Source organism: Lasioglossum baleicum, chromosome 11 (genome assembly GCF_051020765.1).
Source record: "Lasioglossum baleicum chromosome 11, iyLasBale1, whole genome shotgun sequence".
Lineage (NCBI taxonomy): Eukaryota > Metazoa > Arthropoda > Insecta > Hymenoptera > Halictidae > Lasioglossum > Lasioglossum baleicum.
In genome coordinates this window covers 14,191,325-14,212,809 of record NC_134939.1, presented here as the reverse complement: position 1 = coordinate 14,212,809, position 21,485 = coordinate 14,191,325, and the positions used below count along the sequence as shown (strand labels likewise).

The 21,485-nt window shown below is 44.1% G+C and overlaps 1 protein-coding gene across 18 annotated transcripts in view; it reads right to left on the bottom strand.

Annotated features, from left to right (window-relative positions):
* Positions 1 to 21,485, bottom strand: part of LOC143213458 (CUGBP Elav-like family member 1-A) — a 455,043-nt gene that overhangs the window by 15,777 nt on the left and 417,781 nt on the right. For 6 of the 18 annotated variants that reach the window (XM_076433332.1, XM_076433335.1, XM_076433333.1 and 3 more), the window contains 9 exons: positions 13,401 to 13,606; positions 9,871 to 9,999; positions 9,108 to 9,381; positions 5,777 to 5,869; positions 4,840 to 4,881; positions 3,045 to 3,074; positions 1,466 to 1,588; positions 1,288 to 1,335; positions 150 to 380 (listed from right to left, as the gene is read on the bottom strand). In XM_076433332.1, the coding sequence (XP_076289447.1) occupies positions 150 to 380; positions 1,288 to 1,335; positions 1,466 to 1,588; positions 3,045 to 3,074; positions 4,840 to 4,881; positions 5,777 to 5,869; positions 9,108 to 9,381; positions 9,871 to 9,999; positions 13,401 to 13,606 (1,176 nt within the window). The remainder of the gene's footprint in view (positions 1 to 149; positions 381 to 1,287; positions 1,336 to 1,465; positions 1,589 to 3,044; positions 3,075 to 4,839; positions 4,882 to 5,776; positions 5,870 to 9,107; positions 9,382 to 9,870; positions 10,000 to 13,400; positions 13,607 to 21,485) is intronic. The other 12 variants (XM_076433336.1, XM_076433339.1, XM_076433338.1 and 9 more) reach the window with 12 other exon arrangements.

Below are 21,485 nucleotides of genomic sequence, written 5' to 3'. Positions count from 1 at the left end.
GTTTTAATGTGGAAAATAGCCAAGAGAAAAGTACTCAATCACAAGACCTATCTCCCACTCATGTTTCATAGAAATCTTGCAGTGCAACGTTCGTCGAGAAATCATTTTAATGATTTTTAGAGGGAGACCTCTCGAGATAAGCGACTCACCGAAGCATTTGCTGAGTTGTGTTTGCTTGTCGATGAACACCTTGGCGGAGATCACGTTCCCAAACGGCAGAAACGTTGTGACGAGGTCGGTATCGCTGAACTCTTGCGGTAAGTGGTAGATAAAGAGGTTGCAACCCTCGGGACCCTCTATCTGTTTGTCGGTGGTGACGAATTTCGCTTTCTGAGCCGCTGCCGCAGCCGCAGCCGCTGCTGCTGTGAACGCTGGGAACCCTGAAAGAACAGCGCAGCCGTCACTCGTCCGATTCACGTTCCGTTTTCGCAAAAAAGAAGCTACACTTTTCTCTTGTTCGACGCGGCTGTGTTCGCAGCTCACCAGATTCGCATCCAGACTTTGAACGCGATCAAACGGTTTTATTACATTCAATTTCTCTTCGTATTATTCAGTCGTTTTTTTACACTTTCACGATTGCACCTTTGAAGCATCGCGAAACAGTTCCATTGCGCTTTGCGGATCTCGTGAGTTGGAATCTGCGATTGTTCGATAAACGAAGTGGGAATAACTGAAAAGTATATTTCCTATATGCGCCCATCAGTATGAAAGTGGTCTAAATCATTTATTTCTTGTTTCGAGATATTTAAAGGACGAGGACATTCACGCTAAATGAACTCCATTGAATTAATTTATTTTCAAATAACGTGGTGTGTAATAATTGATAAACTCATTTTTTTAGGATTTTCACTTAGACCACTTTCATAATTACGGGTACATACATATATGCGTCTCATGCCAAAAAATGAATCAAGAGTATAACCCTTCTATCGTGTTCACTAAATTTCTGGATTCGTTCAGTCCAAAGAAACAATTGGATAATTGTTGTTTCAACACATCAAGATTGAAGATAGAGAATTTGTTTAAACACAGTAGAAGGGTTAGGGAATATCAAAGTCAGCGTCGAACAATTCAATGGTTCGAGACCAGCCGGTTTCGAGCATCGAATTCACGATTGCGAGTCCATAAATCATCGTGAATCATTCGCTGGTCGGCTGTCCCGCGTGCAAACAATGTACAAGAACAGAACCGAATGCAAAGAATAATAATCCTGGCTAAAACGCATGTATACACATGTCGTACGGATAACAGAGAACTGAATTCAGGCATTCCACTCTTGTTACTCACTATGCAATTCTTTCTTTTCCATGGTCACCGACGTCTTTCCAATGAGAGCTTTAAGGCGCACAGTAGTCACTCGTTAGAACAACATATTTACGAACCATGTCCAAGTAGATAAGTCAATAGATTTAACCATTTATCAGGTAAGCATAGCTAGATAACGAGGGTTCGACGCGTGGCTTACCCGCATATTGTTGCAAGCTGGAGTACGCGTTGCTCAACGAGTCTTGTAGCCCGTTCAAAGGTGTCCCCGTCAAGGAATTCAGCGCCAGGGACGTCACAGGACTCAGACTGCCACCGGTGGACCCTTCAAAACCGAAATCAATTCGGTCAATTATGCTCCGTCGACGGCTGGACGTCTCGCGACATATTCTAGCCACGACTACCTGCGACAGGCATGGGCGGAAACCGCCTTGGCTCCACCGAGAGCATCGAAACCACGCCCACTTTTACGAATTTACGCAGAAAAGATCGTTGCGATCTTCAGAGCGACATTTTTAGAAGATATTTGCTCTGTGGGGCGGGGATTTATAGAGTAGGAGAGGCTCTGTCCGGGCTCTGTCCAAACCGAGAGCAACAAAGGCACGCCCACTTTTACGAATTTACACAGAAAAGATCGTTGCGATCTTCAGAGCGACATTTCTAGAGAATATTTGCTGTTAGTGGCGTAGAAACTAGGAGAGGCTCTGTCCGGGTTCTGTATAAACCGAGAGCAATGAAGCCACGCCCACTCGGAGCGAATCGTGTGGAGAGAAATCATTTCTGGGCTTTACCATACAGCTTTTAGAGAGTATGGAAAGTTGAAGGATACTGAAATCAGGTGGGACTGTCAATTTGTGACTGTAGGGTACAATGCTCTGACTCGATCTCTATCGAGAGCAACGAAGCCACGCCCACTTCTACGAATTTATATATATTTTTAGAGAATATTTGCTGTTAGGGGCGTAGAAACTAGGAGAGGCTCTGTCCGGGCTCTGTTAAAAGCGAGAGCAACGAAGTCACGCCTTCGTGCATATCTCCTTCAGCTGTACGTTATTGATTCGTGGGATTATTACTCTCGGAGCAATCCGGAGCGCTCCGGGAGCGAAGGGAACGGCCCATGCCTGATCGACGCTGTCCACGAGTTACTCCAAAAATAATTCCCCTCCTCTTGGCATGCCGCATGCTACGACACCGATAAACAAACAAAAAAAAAATAGAGGAGCTACGTGGAATAAACCTAGCTCTATCTACGATACCTGGAACGTTAATGTTATTTGTCACTTTGTTATTTTGTCATATATAAAAAGCGTTTTGCGTTAAGTACCGTATGAACACCGCGGTGATACACTACGATTCTGCATGTTGTTAGATCGATAGTCGACTTGTTCGATCGACATCGTTCGGAACCGAATGATTCCGGGACTTTTGTTTTTCAAGCGTATGCGCACGGAGCTCACACCGGAAACGAACATTTCCAATTCCGATGGCGAAAGGAACATTTTCCAACCGCGCCAACAATTCGACATGAAACGGCGTGCACAAATTCAAGCCTAATTAATACAGAGCTGGACGGACGAGTGCTGGGTGAGCTTCGTTCCATCGATTAAACGGCCAACAGTAATTACAAATCAAATTAGTGATGAAATATGTACATATAGATGTGTAGGGGGCGTACGTGGGGCAGGAGCTAGAAGGATGATAGTGGAATTATGAGAAAGATACACGAGACTTAGAAAAAAAGAGAGAGAGAGAGAAAGAGAGTTTCTGTGAATTCTTCTCACCTGTGTTCCCGGTCTTTCCAAGAAGGACAGCTACGCACGAAAAAAAAACGTGTATATTAAATCTCTGATGCGCGTATCACACGAGAGGATCAAGAGATACATCTTTTCCAATTTATTCGAAATCAATTCAAAGAGACAGCTGATAACAAAGGGAGAGAGAGAGAGAGAGATAGAGAGAGAGAGAGAGAGAGGTACATATATGGTTAGATGCGGATACTTTTGTGTACCACGTAGAAATTGCAAGTTGCAAACTTGGAAATGATCGTTGCTCCCTGCTGCTGCGTTTTCGCGCGACTTTCCGACGTCCGGAGTGCCAAGAACGGTGCACATGATGGAATTTAAAGTTCACCCTAGAAGCTTCTTATTCCATATAAATCTTTCTTTCACTATTCACAAGAAATCGAACCTGTTTTCTCAGACGACATTTAAATTTCTACCAATTTATAGAATACAGTAGAATTGAATAATTTAAAAACTGTTTGAAATACTGATATGGTCATTTTGACTGGTGTCTCAGAGTCACCACTCGAGTGTAAAGGTTAATAGAGGGTGTTTCATAATTTATGGTACAAATTGGGTCAGGTAGATTCTACTGTTGAAAAAAACGATACATCCCACGCATCTCTAGTCTTATTTCCAGCCATAGAATCTACCTGACCCAATTTGTACCATAAATTACGAAACGCCCTGTATATTGAACGGTTGTTTATACAGGGTGTTTCGTTTATCTGATAACGGAAATATCTTGTGACATGTGTATGAAGAGTACAATCGTATAGTCTAATTTTTATGAGGACTAGAATGGTGGGGAGGGGAGATTTCAAGGTCACCTTGATTTGTTAAAATCAACTGTCGAATTCCGAGTAAAAATGTATTGACCTCCATATGTCCTAAATCTAATATACAGTTAACGAGATTATTATATCGAAACAATTTTCTTTCTTCTTTGGATAATATCTCGTTAACTATTAGGTTTAGGACGTATGAAGGTCAACGCTATTATACTCAGAATTACCATTACTGTCGTACTAACACAAGTAAGTAAACGAGAACGTCTTAGTACGACAGTAATGGTGTTTTACAGTTATTTAAATTGAAATATCTCCTGAACTATACTAACTTTTCGACATACATAGGACAGTACTTTTTTATAACGAATATCCAGCTGCATCGATTGATGTATTAAAAAGTACCTCATTCCATTTCAAAAAAATGAAGGTGACCTTCATATCTCTAAAAAAAAATTACACAAAACCAAAAATTTTTTTGGTATCGTACGAGCCCCATTTTACCATTCAACTTTGTCCATCAGACATTCGACGTATCTTTAAAAACAACAAAGATATTTAAGGTGGTCAAGTTAGGTGAAATACCCTCTGTATGATGAGAACGACTAACGATAACGCAGAAAGCATTCGGGGCACCGGGAGAGGCACATCACGCGCAGCAGGCACAACAAGGTTTACTTACACAATCGTTTACAGTGTGGTGATAGATAAAGATAAATAAGAATGATATCGGAACGTATGGTCTCGTCTTGAAGCGTACACGATTAGTATAATATTAAATGTGGCTGATAACGATGATGGTGACACGCATGAATGCGACCCCATATGTACCCGTATACACTGTATACATATTCGGTGTACTGGTATGGTCGCGTCCATTCCGTGCGCGTGTTCCCGTCGCGTCGACTTTAAGCGACTATCGAACAGCGAACGAGATTAGAATCCGTCTAAACGATCGAAATTAATTTAGTAACTGTTAATACTATACCAGGCAATGCGACACGTACATAGCGACATACCTGCTGTCGAATTCGCCAGTCCGCTTAACGCTGAAACACAGAACACGTTCACGATATTAACAAGCGGAGTTAGTTACGTGTTTACATATTCAGCACGTAAACTTCGCCGAAATTTACTTAGCTGTTACTCGCGCTACGATATAAGGTATTCGCCGTGCGATGCGCGCGCGGCCAATTGTTGCGAGACAATTATTCCCGGTGGCATCCGACAGTTCGAACTCGAATTCGACTACGGCGAACATTCTTTCGTGCCACACCCTCAACCCTTCGCGGCGTTGTTAGTAACAACTTTCGCTCCAGACAATCCTGCTCCAATTACAACGGGAATTAGCACAATGTTACACAACTTGGTCAAATTATTGGGAAGAAAAATTTCTATACTCGGTTTGCTGCAATTTTACTTTCGGCTGCAAAACATCTACCATCTAGTTATAATATAATATAATATCCAGTTATAATCGGCACGGAGCCGCAAAGGGCTGAAGGATCATCGACGATCGGGGTTAACGATTGAAAAGCACAGAGTACACGTTTCGGTACAGCAAGTGTTCATTGCGTGCGCACAAACATACAAGTATCACAACAGACAGTTCCGATACGCTAGTCCACGGTTATTACATCGCGACAAGTGTAATTTGAATCACGTGGAAACGTTGTTAGGATCGGCATGCGTTCACCGAGTGTTTCCGTTCGGACGAGGCTGGCGTGCATGCTGTTATTCAAGACTTAATGTCACGTTCAAGCGAACATCTCCGAAAGCACGCCGCTTTCAGGCAATTTTGTTTACAGTAGGAGAGGAGGATGAGAAGGAGAAACAGAGATAGGTATAGAGAGAGAGAGAAAGAGAAGGAGAGGGAGAGAGATGACAAAATATACGATCGTTACTATCTATAGATTCCGGTGCCGTGCAAGTTTCGCTACTCACTGTTTGGCGACACTTGAAGGTTGTTATTCCCGCCGGTCATCGCTGCCAGGGTGACAAGATTCTGCATACTCATCGGAGCGACTCCTGCGTTCGCTGCAACGTTTTCAATCGAGACAACTCGTCAGAGGCGATTCGATCATTCAGCGATGTTCGATTGGAGATCGAAACTGATCGTCATCTCGAGAACTCGAGAAGTTCTCTTGACCCTTCGCAATCGAGTAACAACTCCGAAACATAAATCAATTTTTACTCAATAAAATGACTACTTGATTGCAAAATAGATATTTTGCAATATCCTAGTGTAGGTGGCACCTTTATTTGTCCTTTGAAACGCTAAACTAAATTATACAATAAAGATCTACTGACACTCTCGGTTTCTTTAATATTTTTACTATTTTACGTGTGCATAAACTGTATTTTCCATTTAACACGTTCCGTGCCGAGCCCCGTTTTTGTTCGCCAATTAAACAAACCTGTGTGCTTTGTTCTACACTTCATTTTTATAACGCCTCCTTCCTTTCGTGGAAATACATTCTACAGTCTCAAACTAGTTATAAAATATATGTTTCTAGCGCATTAAATAAATATTATATGTTAGCGTGCACCGCCAGTTAATCATTTCTGTAGCCAAACTACCTTCCGGTGCGAAGGGTCAACGCATTAAATATCGAGCAACTCGCCCACGAGAGACAAAAGAATTACAAGAGTAGACACGAGCATAAATCTACGAATTTTTCGGACGAGATTATTTCATTGTTGCCAACGTGACGCGGACGGCAGTATACTATCTGGCAGGTGACCCAGAGAGATGGATAGTTGCATAAGATCTAGCGTGTCACCGAGTAACCACGGATTCCTCGGCAATCAGCAGTAAACACACGTTTTAATATGAATGGTAATGGCGGGCATCTCCATCGATTTATCATTGCACCGGTCTGCACTCCGTACCCATTAAACGCAGAATTTTATTATCGCGTAGACAACCACCGGACAAATGTACGGGATGGTTAAACATGGCCGCGCCAGCGAATGTTACGAAACGGACTGCGAAACGATCCACGCAATAATTTAGTACTCGCGCGACAGGCAAAAGTATTATATTAAACGATATCGCCAGGACTCTCCAGCGGAACAGTGGACACGAAATATTCGGCGCGGAGTGTCCGGCAATGCTCACGTAAATATCTTCTCACGAAAATCTCTTCTCGATAGATAATCATTTAAACAAATGTCTATATGTCCGTCGCAGTGACAGAAATAAATGAGTAAAAACGACGTTATAATTAGCCACGTCTTCCGACTTGTCCATGGCTGCCGTGAGTCATACCGTTGCTCTATCATTAGTGCCTAGTTTGTCTTCTTTTTGTCTCGTGTTGTTTTGTTTAACGAACATATCGGCAGCTTGTTCTCGTTTAATTATGAGGCTCATAGCTTGACGATCAACCAACAATCTCCAATGAAATGAACGAAAATGCGTGGGTGCCGGCGCACCCGTGCAAGAGTGTGGTGGCACACGCACACATCGCTAATTACAAGGTTTACAAGAATACAAAATGACGCTTCAACATTGCAATAATGAAGCGTCAGTTCAGAAGCGGTGAAAATGCATATTTTTACGTTATCGAGGAGTAATTTGTAATATTAGGCAGATACCGCCTGTCACGAGGCATCCGAAGCAAGCATGATATCACAAAATGGCCGCTACTGACAGATTTTCGTAAGTATGCATCGACATAGCCAGGACATATACAAAGGCGGTGGTGTGTATTTTTAGTTGATTAATGAATTATCTAAACACGAAAAATGGATTGGAAGATAATACAGCACCTCGAGGTTTCGAAATTTTGCACTAGTAGCACCACTGTCTCTTTTCTAAACTGCACGTTACAAATGTTATAATAGAATACGGCTGATAATGCAGGTCGATATTATATTGTCCATCGATAATACAGTGTCCATCGTCCATGCAAACACTTTTATTGAACAAAAACACTGGTACGCGAAGCGGCTATCTTCTGACGTCTTGCTTACTTCGGTTGCCTCGTGACAGGCCAATACCAGTGGTGTTGGACAGGCAATATCTGCCGAATATTATAAACTACTCTAATAACGGTATAACGTCGTATAACGTACGATCTGCATTATCAGCCGTATTCTATTGGAACATTTGTAACGTGCAGTTCAGGAAAGAGACAGTGGTGCTACTAGTGCAAAATTTCGGAACCTCGAGGTGCTGTATTTTTCCCCAATCCATTTTTTGTGTTTAAATAATTAATTAATCAACTAAAAATACACACCACCACTTTTGTAAATGTCCTGGCTATGTCGATGCAGAGCGATTTTTTCGATTCGAACGATAAATCTCACAATATTTACGAAAATCTGTCAGTGGCGGCCATCTTGTGATATCATGCTTGCTTCGGATGCCTCGTGACAAGCGGTATCTGCTGGATATTACAAAATATGCATTTTGGGCACCGGACAGACATAGATTTGACTTTTAGGAATCATAATTGACCGCTTCTGAACTCCTCATTGCAATGTTGAAGTGTCATTTTGTATTCTTGTAAACCTTGTAATTTCATATACGTATATGCGGATCTAGCGATGCGTGCGTGTGCCACCACACTCTTGCACGGGCCTTAATCATGAAATTGAACGCACGGAGGATAAAATTAGATGTTTGGAAGAATTAGTTTCTCGTTTTTGCTAAATTATGCATTTGGCGCGACACGGTGCGTTCAATGTCGCGATTGCCAGGCGAGGACACAGTGGAAGAAATGTCCGATGTAACTGGAAGAAAGTCCTACTCATCAGAAACAGCTGTTTATCAGATTCTTCCGTATCCGAAAATTCTGAAGTAATTCGTCGAGATGTGTTTTGATAAAACTCGACGAGACAGTTTTGATATGTTTCACAATACGTTTTATAACTAGACTGCGGATCTTCATGCAAAATAAAAAATATTTCTTCTTTTAATTATCTTATTAAGGTGAAACTAATTCACTGGTGGCCTTAAATCTTTTTAATACCTCCACTACTTTGAATTGTACGTACCAATTATGGTCATAAGTGCATAAAATCCGCAGTCTATTTATAACACAAATAAATGTATAATTTCATCACGTTACGATTCGAAGTGTTTGTGCAACGATTTTTATGTTTATACGGTTAATAAATAAATTCTTTCAGGTGTCATTGGTGTCGGTAAACATTCTGGAACAAGAATATGGAAGATATATCTTTTCGAACACGACTTTTTCCAGCTAGATCGGGCATTTGTCCCACAGCGGGCCAGTGGGAACATAAAAGAAAAAAAAAAGACACCAACCATACTCACCGGCGGTGTTGCTCAACGACGCCAAGGTGGCCAATCCCTGAAGATTCGCGGGGCTGATCTCGGGTGGACTGGGCACCGCGGGTGCAGCAGCGTGTGCAGGGGTGGCTGCACCGAGGCCGAGGTGTTGTTGCAACAATAATTGGTGTTGAACGTTCGACAGAGCGCTCGCGCCAGCACCTGCTGCAACCGGAGTCGCTGCGCTGGTCGTCGCCTGAAGTTGTTGCAACAGTTGCAACGAGGTGGGTGGCAGAGTAGGCGTATCGTTCTGCAAATAAAATGCAAACGGGACTCTGAGCGATCGTGACGCCTTAATTGGAAAACAAAACCGTTTTTCCCACCCATTCTAAACGCCCTTTGCCCCATTTCCTTGGAATTGATATTGCAAGATTCTTTATCGGCTAAGGGATTGCAGAGACTTCTTATGAATCTTCTTACGAATCCAAGTATACGTATCTCGCGATTTGATCGGCAAGAATTTCGCCGGAAATCGAGAGGAGATGAAAATTCGCATGAAAAAAGGAATTCTCGCGTGCAAAGGGAACCGGGATCCGCTCCAAGACGTATCTCTCGTGCGAATCGTTCTTCTTTATTTTTTCTTTTTTTTTTTCAACGCCCGTACACGCGCGCAGAATTCGCGTGCAATTTTTAAAGCGCCCAGGAAAACAAATTTATGAGAAAGTATTTCATTCGCGATGCAAATGGGCTCTTTGATATCGGGTAAAAAGGTCGGTTGTAAAATATTAAAGGTACAGACGGTCAGGTAATGCGGCGCCATGTTGACTCCGGCTATACTCCAAAGATTCGTCTGGAGTTGTTGCATCCTCTTCTGATCTTTTTCCTTCTGCGTGTCTGCAAATTTGACTACCAACGGCGACGAGCATCCCTGGAATAGGAGAATATTAAAGTGCACGATATATTTATGTGTTTCTAGAGCAGCGGCCGGGCTCGTAGGCATACGAAACGTTCGCGGAACAGAGGAAAAATTAACAGCATTTTCCAACGCGAGCGATCCTTTTCAGACGACCGACACACAAATTGTTCCCCTTACACCGGAATATTTGCATAAATATCCGCGGTCTAATAACGATACACGAGTCTCGGCCAATTTCAGTTGAATCGCGAACGCAATTTGCCGCGAATCTTTATGCATTTTTTAGTGTGCTTTCGCGTCATTTTTAATTCGTTTCTGTCATACGGAATTCTCTAGCTGTCCAAGTATATTTTTTCCTTGTTCCGATGTTTGTGGAATGGTAGCCGGAAATTTCCATGGAGACTCGCAGTCCAGTAATTAACATTGTTGTAGATAAGAAGCCTTGACAAATTGCATTATGCGGACAGCGGGACACGTTGCACGGGATAGTTTGCCGATGGTCTTATCGCGTTTTTTAGAACGCGGCCAGCTACGAAGCAAACATTTAATTTCTACAACGTGCGTTTGATAATTTAACTTCTTTGTAAACGGATAGCGGGTTTATAGAAATAACAAACAAATTCTGTATCGCAGTCTGCTTAAATCTGACGGTGGGATCCTGAATTGAAATAACTCAATTGAATGAAAATGAGTGTTTTTAAATTCTTCTACTATATTTTTATTGTCTTAACTCCCATCCGTTCGTCGTTTCACGAACTGAGTCTGTCGGTGTCAAATTGACACGGTGCACTGTGGTCTAAAAGTCAATTCTAGCGCGAATAAATTAAAAATACCAACTAACGTAAATCTGTTAAAATTTATACTTGTATGATAGTTTGATATGTATACTACAATAACAAAAGCAAAATTAGTAAATCACATCACCGTATTATTGTTGACAAGACTGTCAACATTCCAGTAACCATATTTTGTTTTTCTGCGTTAGTCAATTGCTACAAATTATAACCTCAAAATATAGTTCTTTCCTGAAGTGTGCATAAATTGTGTTAGTATCTTGTTGTATATGATATTATCAGTATGGCTGTAACTGGAAAAATGCTAGGTTTACGTTTCCTTCACACACTTTATGATATATTTTATGAACTGATACTTTTTAAGAAAAATTATTAGAATGTCGTAAGTTTTACAAAACTTGCGCGCATTTGCGCGCGTTGCGAAGTATTTAATTTGAACGCTTACTTCATCTCCATAAACGGCAGAAAGAAAACGCGATCCCCCGCAATCCCATTATCATTTTATTTCAATACTTTAGTAAACATATTTACGATCACCCGCTTAGAGTTGTTCGAAGAATGGTTCAAATTGAAGAATTTGAAACGAAAGGATTGCGTTAATGGATTACTAGAGGCTATTTTTACCGGAAGGAATGTAAGCGGACACAATATTGATGGAATTTTAGAGAACTTTATCAAAAATATTGAGAAACGTTGGAAAATAGGCAATAATTATAAAGATAGATTTCTGTGTCAAAAAAAAGGCTTAGTTAGAATCGACCATAGTATTCCCCTTTAATGAGATTGACATTCACGAACTTGAACCCGCAAGGGTTGGAAGGCCATTGAAAAATTTTAATGAATGTAGTATTAGATTATAATAAACAAGTAGTCAAGTATCGTAAATTATGTTTTATTTACTTTGCTCAAATATTTAAAAGTAATTTTTACACAAAATGTCAATTTTTTCCTCTCGCAATAATTAATTCGCACTAGAACTGACTTCTAGACCACTGTGCGGTGGTAGAAGAAGATGAAAAACGATTGAATTACACCTACTCGTTTTTGTCGTGAACGCGTATAATCCTCCGTCTAATGACAATTGCGCGATCGAGAATGCAGTTTTCTGGGATCGCGATTCTCAGGGGAGGGGAGCATGAAACGCGCGAGAGCCTGTTTACGCGTGGAATCGGAAGCACGAAATCGTGCCAGTTAAGTGAGCCACGACGAGCAAGTTCGAGGAACCTGCGACAGGAAATATTCATGATATCAAAATGGAATTGCAGTCGTCGTGCCCGCATGCCTTGGCACGATTTGCTTTCACTGTTCGAAATAGTGCATCGCGCGCATAGGCGTACCACCGGCAACGGTGGAACGGGGGGAAACAATTCCGCGGAGTGTGTCGAATACACAGGCTTCTCCATTCCCCACCCCCGTATTTCTGCGCCCCCCATTACAGTTACATTAAATTACCCGGCGCATCCGTTGAAACTTTTATCGGAATTCTTCGAAAATCGAAACAGGAACGCCACGCCGGCCCCGGCAATTTCCTTTCGCTGCGAATTACTCCGACTTCCGATCCACCGTAACGTTGTTTGTCCAGGGAACCGGTTTCCCGAAGTATTATGTCGAACGATAAATCGTGTCATTTTCCGACGCTCAACCGCGAAATCATTCGCTCGCGCCTATTGTTCTCCGTTCGTGTCACATGTATTTTTAACGATGTCCTTTATCTGCATCGTCATGTTCAAGTTCGCACAGAGATATCGGAAATGAATTTCATTAGCACACGTTCTTCGACTCTATTCGGGGCTGATGTTATAATTTTTCTACTTCGTCGTTGTCGACATAGAGTCATTAGAACAAACAATTAACACGAATTCTACGTGCAGGGGTTAAAACAATAAAAAATATCGGAATGCACCGAATGCACCTTGCAGATTGACAGCACGCGTCCGAAAGGTAAATTTTGCATGGGAATAATCGCCCGAGCAAAACCGCTGACGCGTGTACACGTGAATCGCGATAAGAAGCAAGGATAGACGTGTGGGACGACCTATTCGTAGTTGGCGAAGTAAAATTGCCGCGTGCAAAACCGCAGGTCGCTTCTTTACCGATCGGTGCAACGTGCGAGGGGAATGAAGAGGAGGAGGATGGGGTGTCGCGAACGGATAAGAAAATAGGTGAAAAGTGTCGGCGCGTTTCGAATGATCGCGTTGCGTCTTGTCGGCCGGTTCAACAGCTTTTCTTTGCTCGGTTTCGGTTAGCCGGAGTTAAATTGGTATATCATCGGGCAGAGGTGAGTGTATAGAAGCCGGGGTTGTGGATGCACCGACTGGTGGTTTTCCTCGAGTGATAGTGGCATCGAGCCAATGTCCGACGACCTCATTGAACCGCTATGAAAAGAAACGAGCCGTGCACTCTTAACGAATCCTTCCTCCTCTTTCTCTCGGCCCCAGCCCCGTTGTCTCCTATGCTGGCTCGCCCAGGCGCGACGTTCATTCTATCCTGTCTAATTTAATTCATTTCGTCGGAATCGTCCCGTTACCGACCTATCGATTCTCTCGGATTCGGTCGCAACAATAGATCAAACGCGGATCTCGTTCCCTATGATTTCGCCCGGCTACGTTCTGTACCAACCTCCATTGTTTGCGAATGGTGAAGAGCCTTAATGGCGTTGATGGCGTACTGTTTACTGGCGAAGGTAACGAAGGCACAGGCTTTACTCTTCCCGGTGCTATCCCTCAGCACCGAACACTCTTCGATAGTCCCGTAGACGCTAAACATGTTCCGGACATCGTTCTCCGTGAACTTCTTCGACAGCATCCCCACGAACAACTTCCGTTCTGCAACAGATAGATAAAGCAAGATGTTATTATTAATGTCGACGGAAGAAAGTTCGCAGTCCCACATATGGGTCATTAATCGAGGACAACTACAAGTAAAATTAGCCCGAAAGTCTGTTCGAGACTAGTGGAGAACGCGCGTGGACGGCTACTCGGAAGAAACCCGCTGACACCCTGAAAAATCCCACGGAGCCACAGCAATTTCGTTGGCACGTCAGGTGCCACACGCCGATGCCCATAAAAGTCTCATTCAAAAAAGTGTTTAACATTCTCGCGTCTAAATAGATTGTAGTGAAAATTGATTTTGAAGTTCTGTAAAAAAATGGCGTGGATCGTCGAAATTCAAATTCAACTCTCAGCAACTAAATTGAAATCGATATTCAGCTTTCAATTAATTATATTTAAATCTAAATCCAAATTCAACTTTCAATCATTATACGCACATCATCACATTATTTGAAACTAAACGAATTCAATGTAATTTTTACAATTTGAACGTTATCTGGAACATTCATTTAGTGTTAATATCCTTGTATTTTAAATATCTCGAAACAAGAAATTATGGGGACGACAAGCGGCGATGAAGCGTTTAGTGGAGAAGTCGAAACGAGATCGCGGGGTGTGTAGGGGTTAAACACGTCGGCGTTCGAAGCCCGGTCGAGTTCCCTAATGAATTCGCCGGTTAATATAATAAATGTCGTGAGAGCTCGAGGAACGCGGCCCCACTTGTCACGTCACTGTCTTCCCGTTTAATAAGCGTCCGCCGCGTATAATGCGCCTGGTCAGCTATGGACCATTTGAAGATGACTCGCTTTCGGTAGCGAGAAGAGGCGAAGGTGGCCTCCACCCGGTCAATATTTGTTTAGGACCAAGAGAAAAGCTTCGTCCGGAGAAAAGCCGCTTATGTAAATTCAGCCTCGCATAGGATCTCCTATAGGGACGCAAAGTAGCCGGCTGCATCTCTGAATATCTCTATCCGCGTCACACTTTTAACCCTCTAGCTCGCTTGCTTGCTCTCTGTCGTCTCCTCCACGAACCGGAGAATCACCCTTCGATCTACACTTTGCACACGTTCGCGCGCCAACATTTTCCAGAGTACGATCGATCCGATGTCTCTCCCAGTTCGCGCGTTAATACCTTCAGCTCGTTTTTACCAGAAAAACACCTTTCGCACCGTCCACGGAGAAAGTCACCACGCACGAGCAACAAGACTCACGGAATCGGTCGACGACCTTCCCTTGTCTGCCGGCCGACCCCGTTTAATTGATACAATTCGTACGGATAGGAAGTGCGGCCTCTTTGCATACTTCTTCTATGACTATACCGATACGCTGCTCGGTCTGCTGCCGCGGAAAAATTAACGCGCTGCACGCTGCTCCGTTTCATTGATTTAGCCGGCCAAAAGGCAATTTCAAGAATTTTACCTGAAGCGTACAATTTTTGTGGATAATGTAAAATTCAATGGTTAAATTTTATAGAGTACAGCTTGATTAATCAATTATAGTCAACATTCTCTTCTACAATTAGAAAAATAAAATTATATAGTCACCATTCTTTTCTACAATTAGAAAAGAACATCATCTACGAAAATCGGGCACGAACTTATGCGATCATCTAATATTTTTTTGATCATTCAGGCTCTCGCAAACTGTACTTTATCGAAACTTGGAGATACTACACTGTTCGAAAAAGAGTGTGAATAAAATGAATAAAGAGTGATATTATATGTGATTTGAAAACTAAATAATTTTGTGTTAATGGTTCCTGAAAATACGACGTCTAGATTCCTCGATCGAGTGTCCTCTCAGTTTCATTTTATGCTTGTTCATTTTCCAGAGTATTACAACAGAGAGTAAATGGTGTTCATTAATTTTTAAAAGCACTAGCAGCAGTATTACCAGCCTAGAAGTAAAGTATATCGGTAAATGATTAACAGTAGCGACACGCTGCGAATGAGTTACAATCTAGTTACTTTTAGTGCTAGGTCCTGGGGTATTAATTCCGTAGCTAGGCTTGCAGGATCCGCGTTTCTCAACAATTGGTAAATCGCATGTGCGGGTCCGATCATGGGTGGTAAATTGAACGGGCGATGATTGGCTACGTGCGATCGTAGTCAAAGGACAAAAAAAGGAAGAATCGAGAGGAGGAGAAAATAAAAGGTAGAACACGGAGGGAAGAAACCGAGGGAAAAGGGGATGAAGTAGAACGGTTGTAGGGGCGGTAGAGACCGTGGAAACTCCGCACGTATCCGTCGATTGCGCCGCAAACTCGTCCCCTGTTAACGATTTAATTACTTTCGTAACCTAACCGGATACTCGGTTTCTCCGCTCGAATCAGATTTTCCACGAAGCACCATGGAGATTGAATGAAAGCTCCGGGACCCACTCCACCCCGTACAATTATTTTCGATGGAAAAATTTCCAAGCCCTCTGGCATTGCCGCGGCGATATTTTCCTCCTGCTCGCGAGCTCCTCTCTCTCTCAATTTCCTCTTTCTCTTCACGAACATCTGTGCTCTCTCCTATCTACTCACGGAGAGCTGTAGCTATCCCTTTGTCCATCGTGGTATCGGACCGCAGCAAAACTGCGGGCTTCGTGGAATGTTTATTAAATACCGAAGACGCTCGACCGGGATCTTCCTTTCGGCGGGGACCGAAATTGTCCGACCCCGTGGACCGGTGCGGTCTGGACTCCGGACTAGCTTCGAACTGGTCTGGTCTGGTCTGGTTTAGGTATGGCCACGTCTGCGAACGGATAGGCGAACGCAAAGAATGCGGCGAGCATCCACAAATCGATCCTACGGGCATCTCGAACATAGTCACCCGGACCAAACGATGTCCCGGAAGCGGAAATGAGAACGAAAACTTCGGGCCATGCTCCCGGAAAATGTCCATGCATATTGCATCGCCCATTTAATTTTATTGGCCGGATTAAATATGCGGATCGGATCCAGGATCGAGGGATCAGGTCCTGAAAGTTCAAGACGCAATTTTCGGGGCTTATCAAGCATCCAGAGCATCGCTAAATAAAATTTCATGGTTTCTGCGACAATCTTGTTCGCGTACGAGTTCGAATGCACCATACAACTTTTTCTACCTTCTTATGTTCATTGTTGGATTGGAAAATAGGGACAGGGAAAATTTTTATAAACCACAAATGCATAAAGATCCTACTCGTCAATCTGAATAAGAAAATGTACTTTGTTACGTCGTTTGTTTGTTAACATCGAATGAAAATTCATTGAACGAGAAACATTACTGTTCGCGAGATCTCGGGAAGTATGACCTTGGGATGACCTTCACCCACACAGTCTGATTGAAACGTTATTTTGTAATTATCGGTATAAACAACGAAGTTATCAGAGATGGCAGAGTGAAATGGGAATCGTGTCTAATGAGACGAGGAGTATGTGTCGGATACGATCGAATAATCGTATGCAGTGTAAATCGTAGCCTGAAACGACGTCGTGGATCACGTGGTGGAAGGTAGCGAACGAGGCGGAGTCGGATTCCGAGGAATTGAAAATTCGCAACATTCTAATTAATGTAGCCGGCGCATCGTTACCCGCGGCAATTATTTCTTTGCGCATATTTGCCCGGTCGGACGGAGCCGCTTGACGGTGGAAGGAAGAATCGGAGCTAGTATATACGTATGTGTACATGTATCTGTGCGGTGTGCGTATATATGTATACACCTGTGTACACGTGTGTAGGATACCGGTCGTGCACGTGTACGCGGGCATACATAATCGCTCAGCTGGCGCAAACCGAGTGTACGGATATATTACACGTAAGCCGAGAGGCACTCTACTTAGCAACGCGGTAGTTCAGAGCGGAGCGGCGTGCGGCGCGGGGCACGGGGCTGAAATTCAGTTAGTTTGAACGTGGCCGGGGCCGGGAATTGAATTAACAAAGTTAATTCTCATTCTGGCAAAGGACCGCGAGGTCCAGGAAGCGAGACGGTAAGAGACCAAGAATATTCCCGCCAGACCGCCTCCCGGCTTGGCGAATACGAAACAAGGAGTAACGCAAATCTAATCTTTCGTAACGTTCGTCGGAAAGCCACGGTTCAGGCCGCGGTTCAGCGTCGGGTACGCTTTAATCGTCCCCTTGATCGACGCTAACCCTCCACGTCTCAAGAACCAGCCACCCTATTTGTCCCATCTCGTGCCATTCTTCTCTTTCTCCGCGAAAATGCAAAATTCTCTGTCGCTCCGGCGGAAACTCGGCATTTCTAACATCGCCGAACATTTTCCTCAGGAACGTGACATCTTCCTGTTCATTTCCGGGGTCCGATACACCTGGGAAAACATTTGAGTAACGCTCTATGTGATTTTGAAAAACGATCGCTTCTCACCAAGTGTGCTGACATCGTACAGGTTCCTTTCGAGCGTGTTTGCGCACGCTGGAAAATCCGCGGCAAAGTCGACGGTGATTTCCCAAAACTGTTTTCGCAGAGGGGCGATTAACGGACGCCGGTTGATTTAATTAGGGCAACAAATAGCGAGCCGCGCGTAGAACGCAACATCGATTTACAAACATTTGACCGGTTTATTTGTGCTCGAACGCCGAGCCACGCGGGACTGGCACGATCGAAAAACATGAAAACATCCAGACGTGACGAGGCGTTTCGTTTACAAACAGCCCGCCGACGCAGACGCCGACGCCGATGCATCGAGAATTAATTGGAAAATTATGACGAGGCAGACCATAAAATACTAAATAACGGAACACAACACTTCGACGTCGCAGCGAAAGGGTTGAAAAATCAGGAAGGATTACAGAATTTCGGTTTAAATATAACTTTCGCCGACCAAGGCCGATCAACGTTCTATTATTTACAGGTGGGGGTGTGCGTTTTGGCCGGAGGGTTTAAATTGAATTAATAGAGAGCGTTCAGCGGTAAAATTTTCGGTAAAGACCGCGGGGCCCATTTATCATGTATAAGAAGAGACCGGACCTTCACCTCAGGATACCGGGGGGATCTCGTTTTCATGAGGCGGTAAATCGTTGAATATCTGTTACACGAGCTTAAACGAGCTTACGCGTTTCCGTAGAAGCGCACCGGCCGAGGAGAGTTATGCTCGTAAACTCTCTCGCCTCTCTCATAATTTATTCTTTCGCAGCGCTCGGCTCCGCTCGGCTCGGTTCACGCTCGGAACAGGAACACAGGTCAACGGCGAAACAAGCCCATGTCGAAAGGAACACCTGCCAAGTGCGAGGGTGAAAACCAGCCCCATTAACGCGACGATTGTGTAAGGATCTCGCCGCTGTATTTTTAGGCTCGCCCGCGATTTACGAGCGCCGGCAATCTTTCGCTGGTTCCGTCGTGTCGCGCGCAAGTCACACTCGCGATTCCGTCTCGCTCTCTTTCTTCGGCCCCCTCGCTAGATTACTCGCCATGCCCCCGTTCAGCGGCGCTTCAATCCTCGCAACTGGGCTATTTTTCGAAGCTCGGTTCATTCGACGCCCTCTGCCAAAGGGTTTATTGAAAGAAAATCCCCCAAAATTTTAAGGATAATATGAGGGCGAACACCCTAAACTTTATCATTTTTTTCTATGTTGTTAATCAAGTGAGCAAATTATGAAGGGTAGAAAAAATTCATTTTTTTAGTGGGGATTGCAAGCAACCCTTTGAACCTACCAAAAACTTCAAGAACAATGTCCTCGATGTTTCGCGCACGCGTTCGCACGTTTTAATGTAAAAATTGCCGGAGGCATGATAATTTGATACGAGGAACGCAGGCGAGATAATTATTGGACGATTCGAATCTCGTTTGGCCGAATACCAAGTCCTGATGGCAGACGTATTTATTACTTGTCAGGGTACACGGTGTCAATTATTTATCGCAGCCAAATGAAACAATTTCTGGCAAATTGTTGACTGGTAGCGATGTTTCAATTAGTTTGCTTTTATCCGGACCGCGGCAGGTTTCCGTTCGATCCGCGCGGGTCCAAGGATTTCCCGGCGAGGAACATCGTGATGCATCGCCGGTATATATTATACTAATATAATGGTGCGTTCCGAAACGACAGCGCGATTTTTCTTCGGCGAAGTTTCATTTTTAAGGGAAGCTTCGCGGAAACATTTATCCTGCGCCCCGCGGAGCAACGATTCGTGTCGCTGCAAAAGGAGCAAAAGCAGCTATTTGCTGTAATGTAATATGTATCGCGAGATAGTGGATAAAGTTAACCGGTTCGGCATTGCGCTCGGGCGATATTAGCGGAGCACGCGCGCGAGCACAAAGAGACTCGCGAAACTTCATGAAATTCATTAAATCTATATTATACGATGTACTGAACTTTCTACGTTGAATGCTCGCGCGCGCGCGCTCGATTGAATTTCAAATTTGTTCTCTCTGCAATATCGATACCAGCCAGGTCTATCACGGACAAATATAATTTCGAAATGCTCGCGCCGGCAATTAGCTCCGTTTACGATACACGGGCGTGCGCGTTCTTCTCTCGGTGATTCGTTCCGGGAAGATTTTTGGATTCGAGTGCAGGTGCACCGAGTGGAGGCGCAATGCATCCGTGGAAACGCAACGTCACGGAGGCGTGGAGGTTTGTGTTTCCAGAAAGATTGCGAGACCGTTGTTGAACGGAGAGACTCTCTCGAGAGCAAGGTAGGCAGGCAACGCGTTTGGGCACAGGTATGCGGCGCTCGTCATTAGTATGTCGCCGGCAGAACGCGCAGGATGTGACGTCAAGGAGAGGCAGCGATTTATAGAGAGCCACGAATTCCGATTAGTGAAACGTTTCAGCTGCACGACAAGCGTGACTGTAAATTTTCGTTTCATAAAGCCGAACGTGAGCGGAATTCTTCGGGGCCGATGTACTTCGCCGGCAGTTTCCCTTTTTACAAATTCAACGCTCGGGGAATTGTATTTCCACCCGCGTGATACTCGAAACGACCTGAAAATGTGTGTCGCTCCGCGAAACATAAATACGCGAGACCGTCTTTTCCTCGAGCTCGACGGAAAACCATTCGAAAACATCGAATTCACCCGCTCGAACGATTTTACAAGACCACCCCTCCCGCGCGAAACCTCGCCGCGATCAAACTGTTTCCACGGGAGAGATCGGCACTTTACAATTCGCCCGAGAAAAATCTGTTCGAAACAACGCTGAGCGGTGACGCTTTAAATTGTGCTGGACGAATAAAACAGAGTCTCAACAATGCAAATATTTCGGTGAAGTAGTCGGGACCCCACAGGGTAGACCAATGAATAATCTAACGAGGAATACTACTCCGTCTTCATGCAGAATGAACTAGAAGTTAACCGTGTACACGGGACTGTTCATTCTAAGAGGACGTCGTAAATCCTGCCGGCAACTCGAGTTTTTCTTTCGAGAGGGCATACAATTGTCTGCGGATTTTGATGGAAAATGGAAATTAACCCTCATCCGTCCCTACCCTGATTCAAACTTAAAAAATACTTTTGCGAATATTTTACCAATTACGAGATCTATTCAATTCTCTCGTTTCAATTTCATTTCGATTCTCCTTTTGAAGCGAGCACAGGCGGAACGTTTCCTTTTACAGGGAGTGACGGGAGCGTTCGCGGCGATAGCTCAGTGTCCCTTTAATTTTGTGGAGCGGCGTAAATAGCGGTGGAAGGGGCTGAACGTTTCTTTCGATTTTTCGATCCCCGGCAGTTTTCTTGGCGGAGATGCGGCGATACGATCCCCATTCCGCAGGGCGCGGAGTGTTTCGCGAAATCTGTTTGAGAGGCGGCACAGGTGAAGAGCGTATTCCGCGAATTCCCTCTCGGCGGCCCGTATATTTCGCGAAAGCCCTCGTCGTCACCTCGGTTCTCGAATATCTTTCCCGCGAGTCGCGACAACGATTGCATTCGCGGCCGCGGCGACGAGACCCGG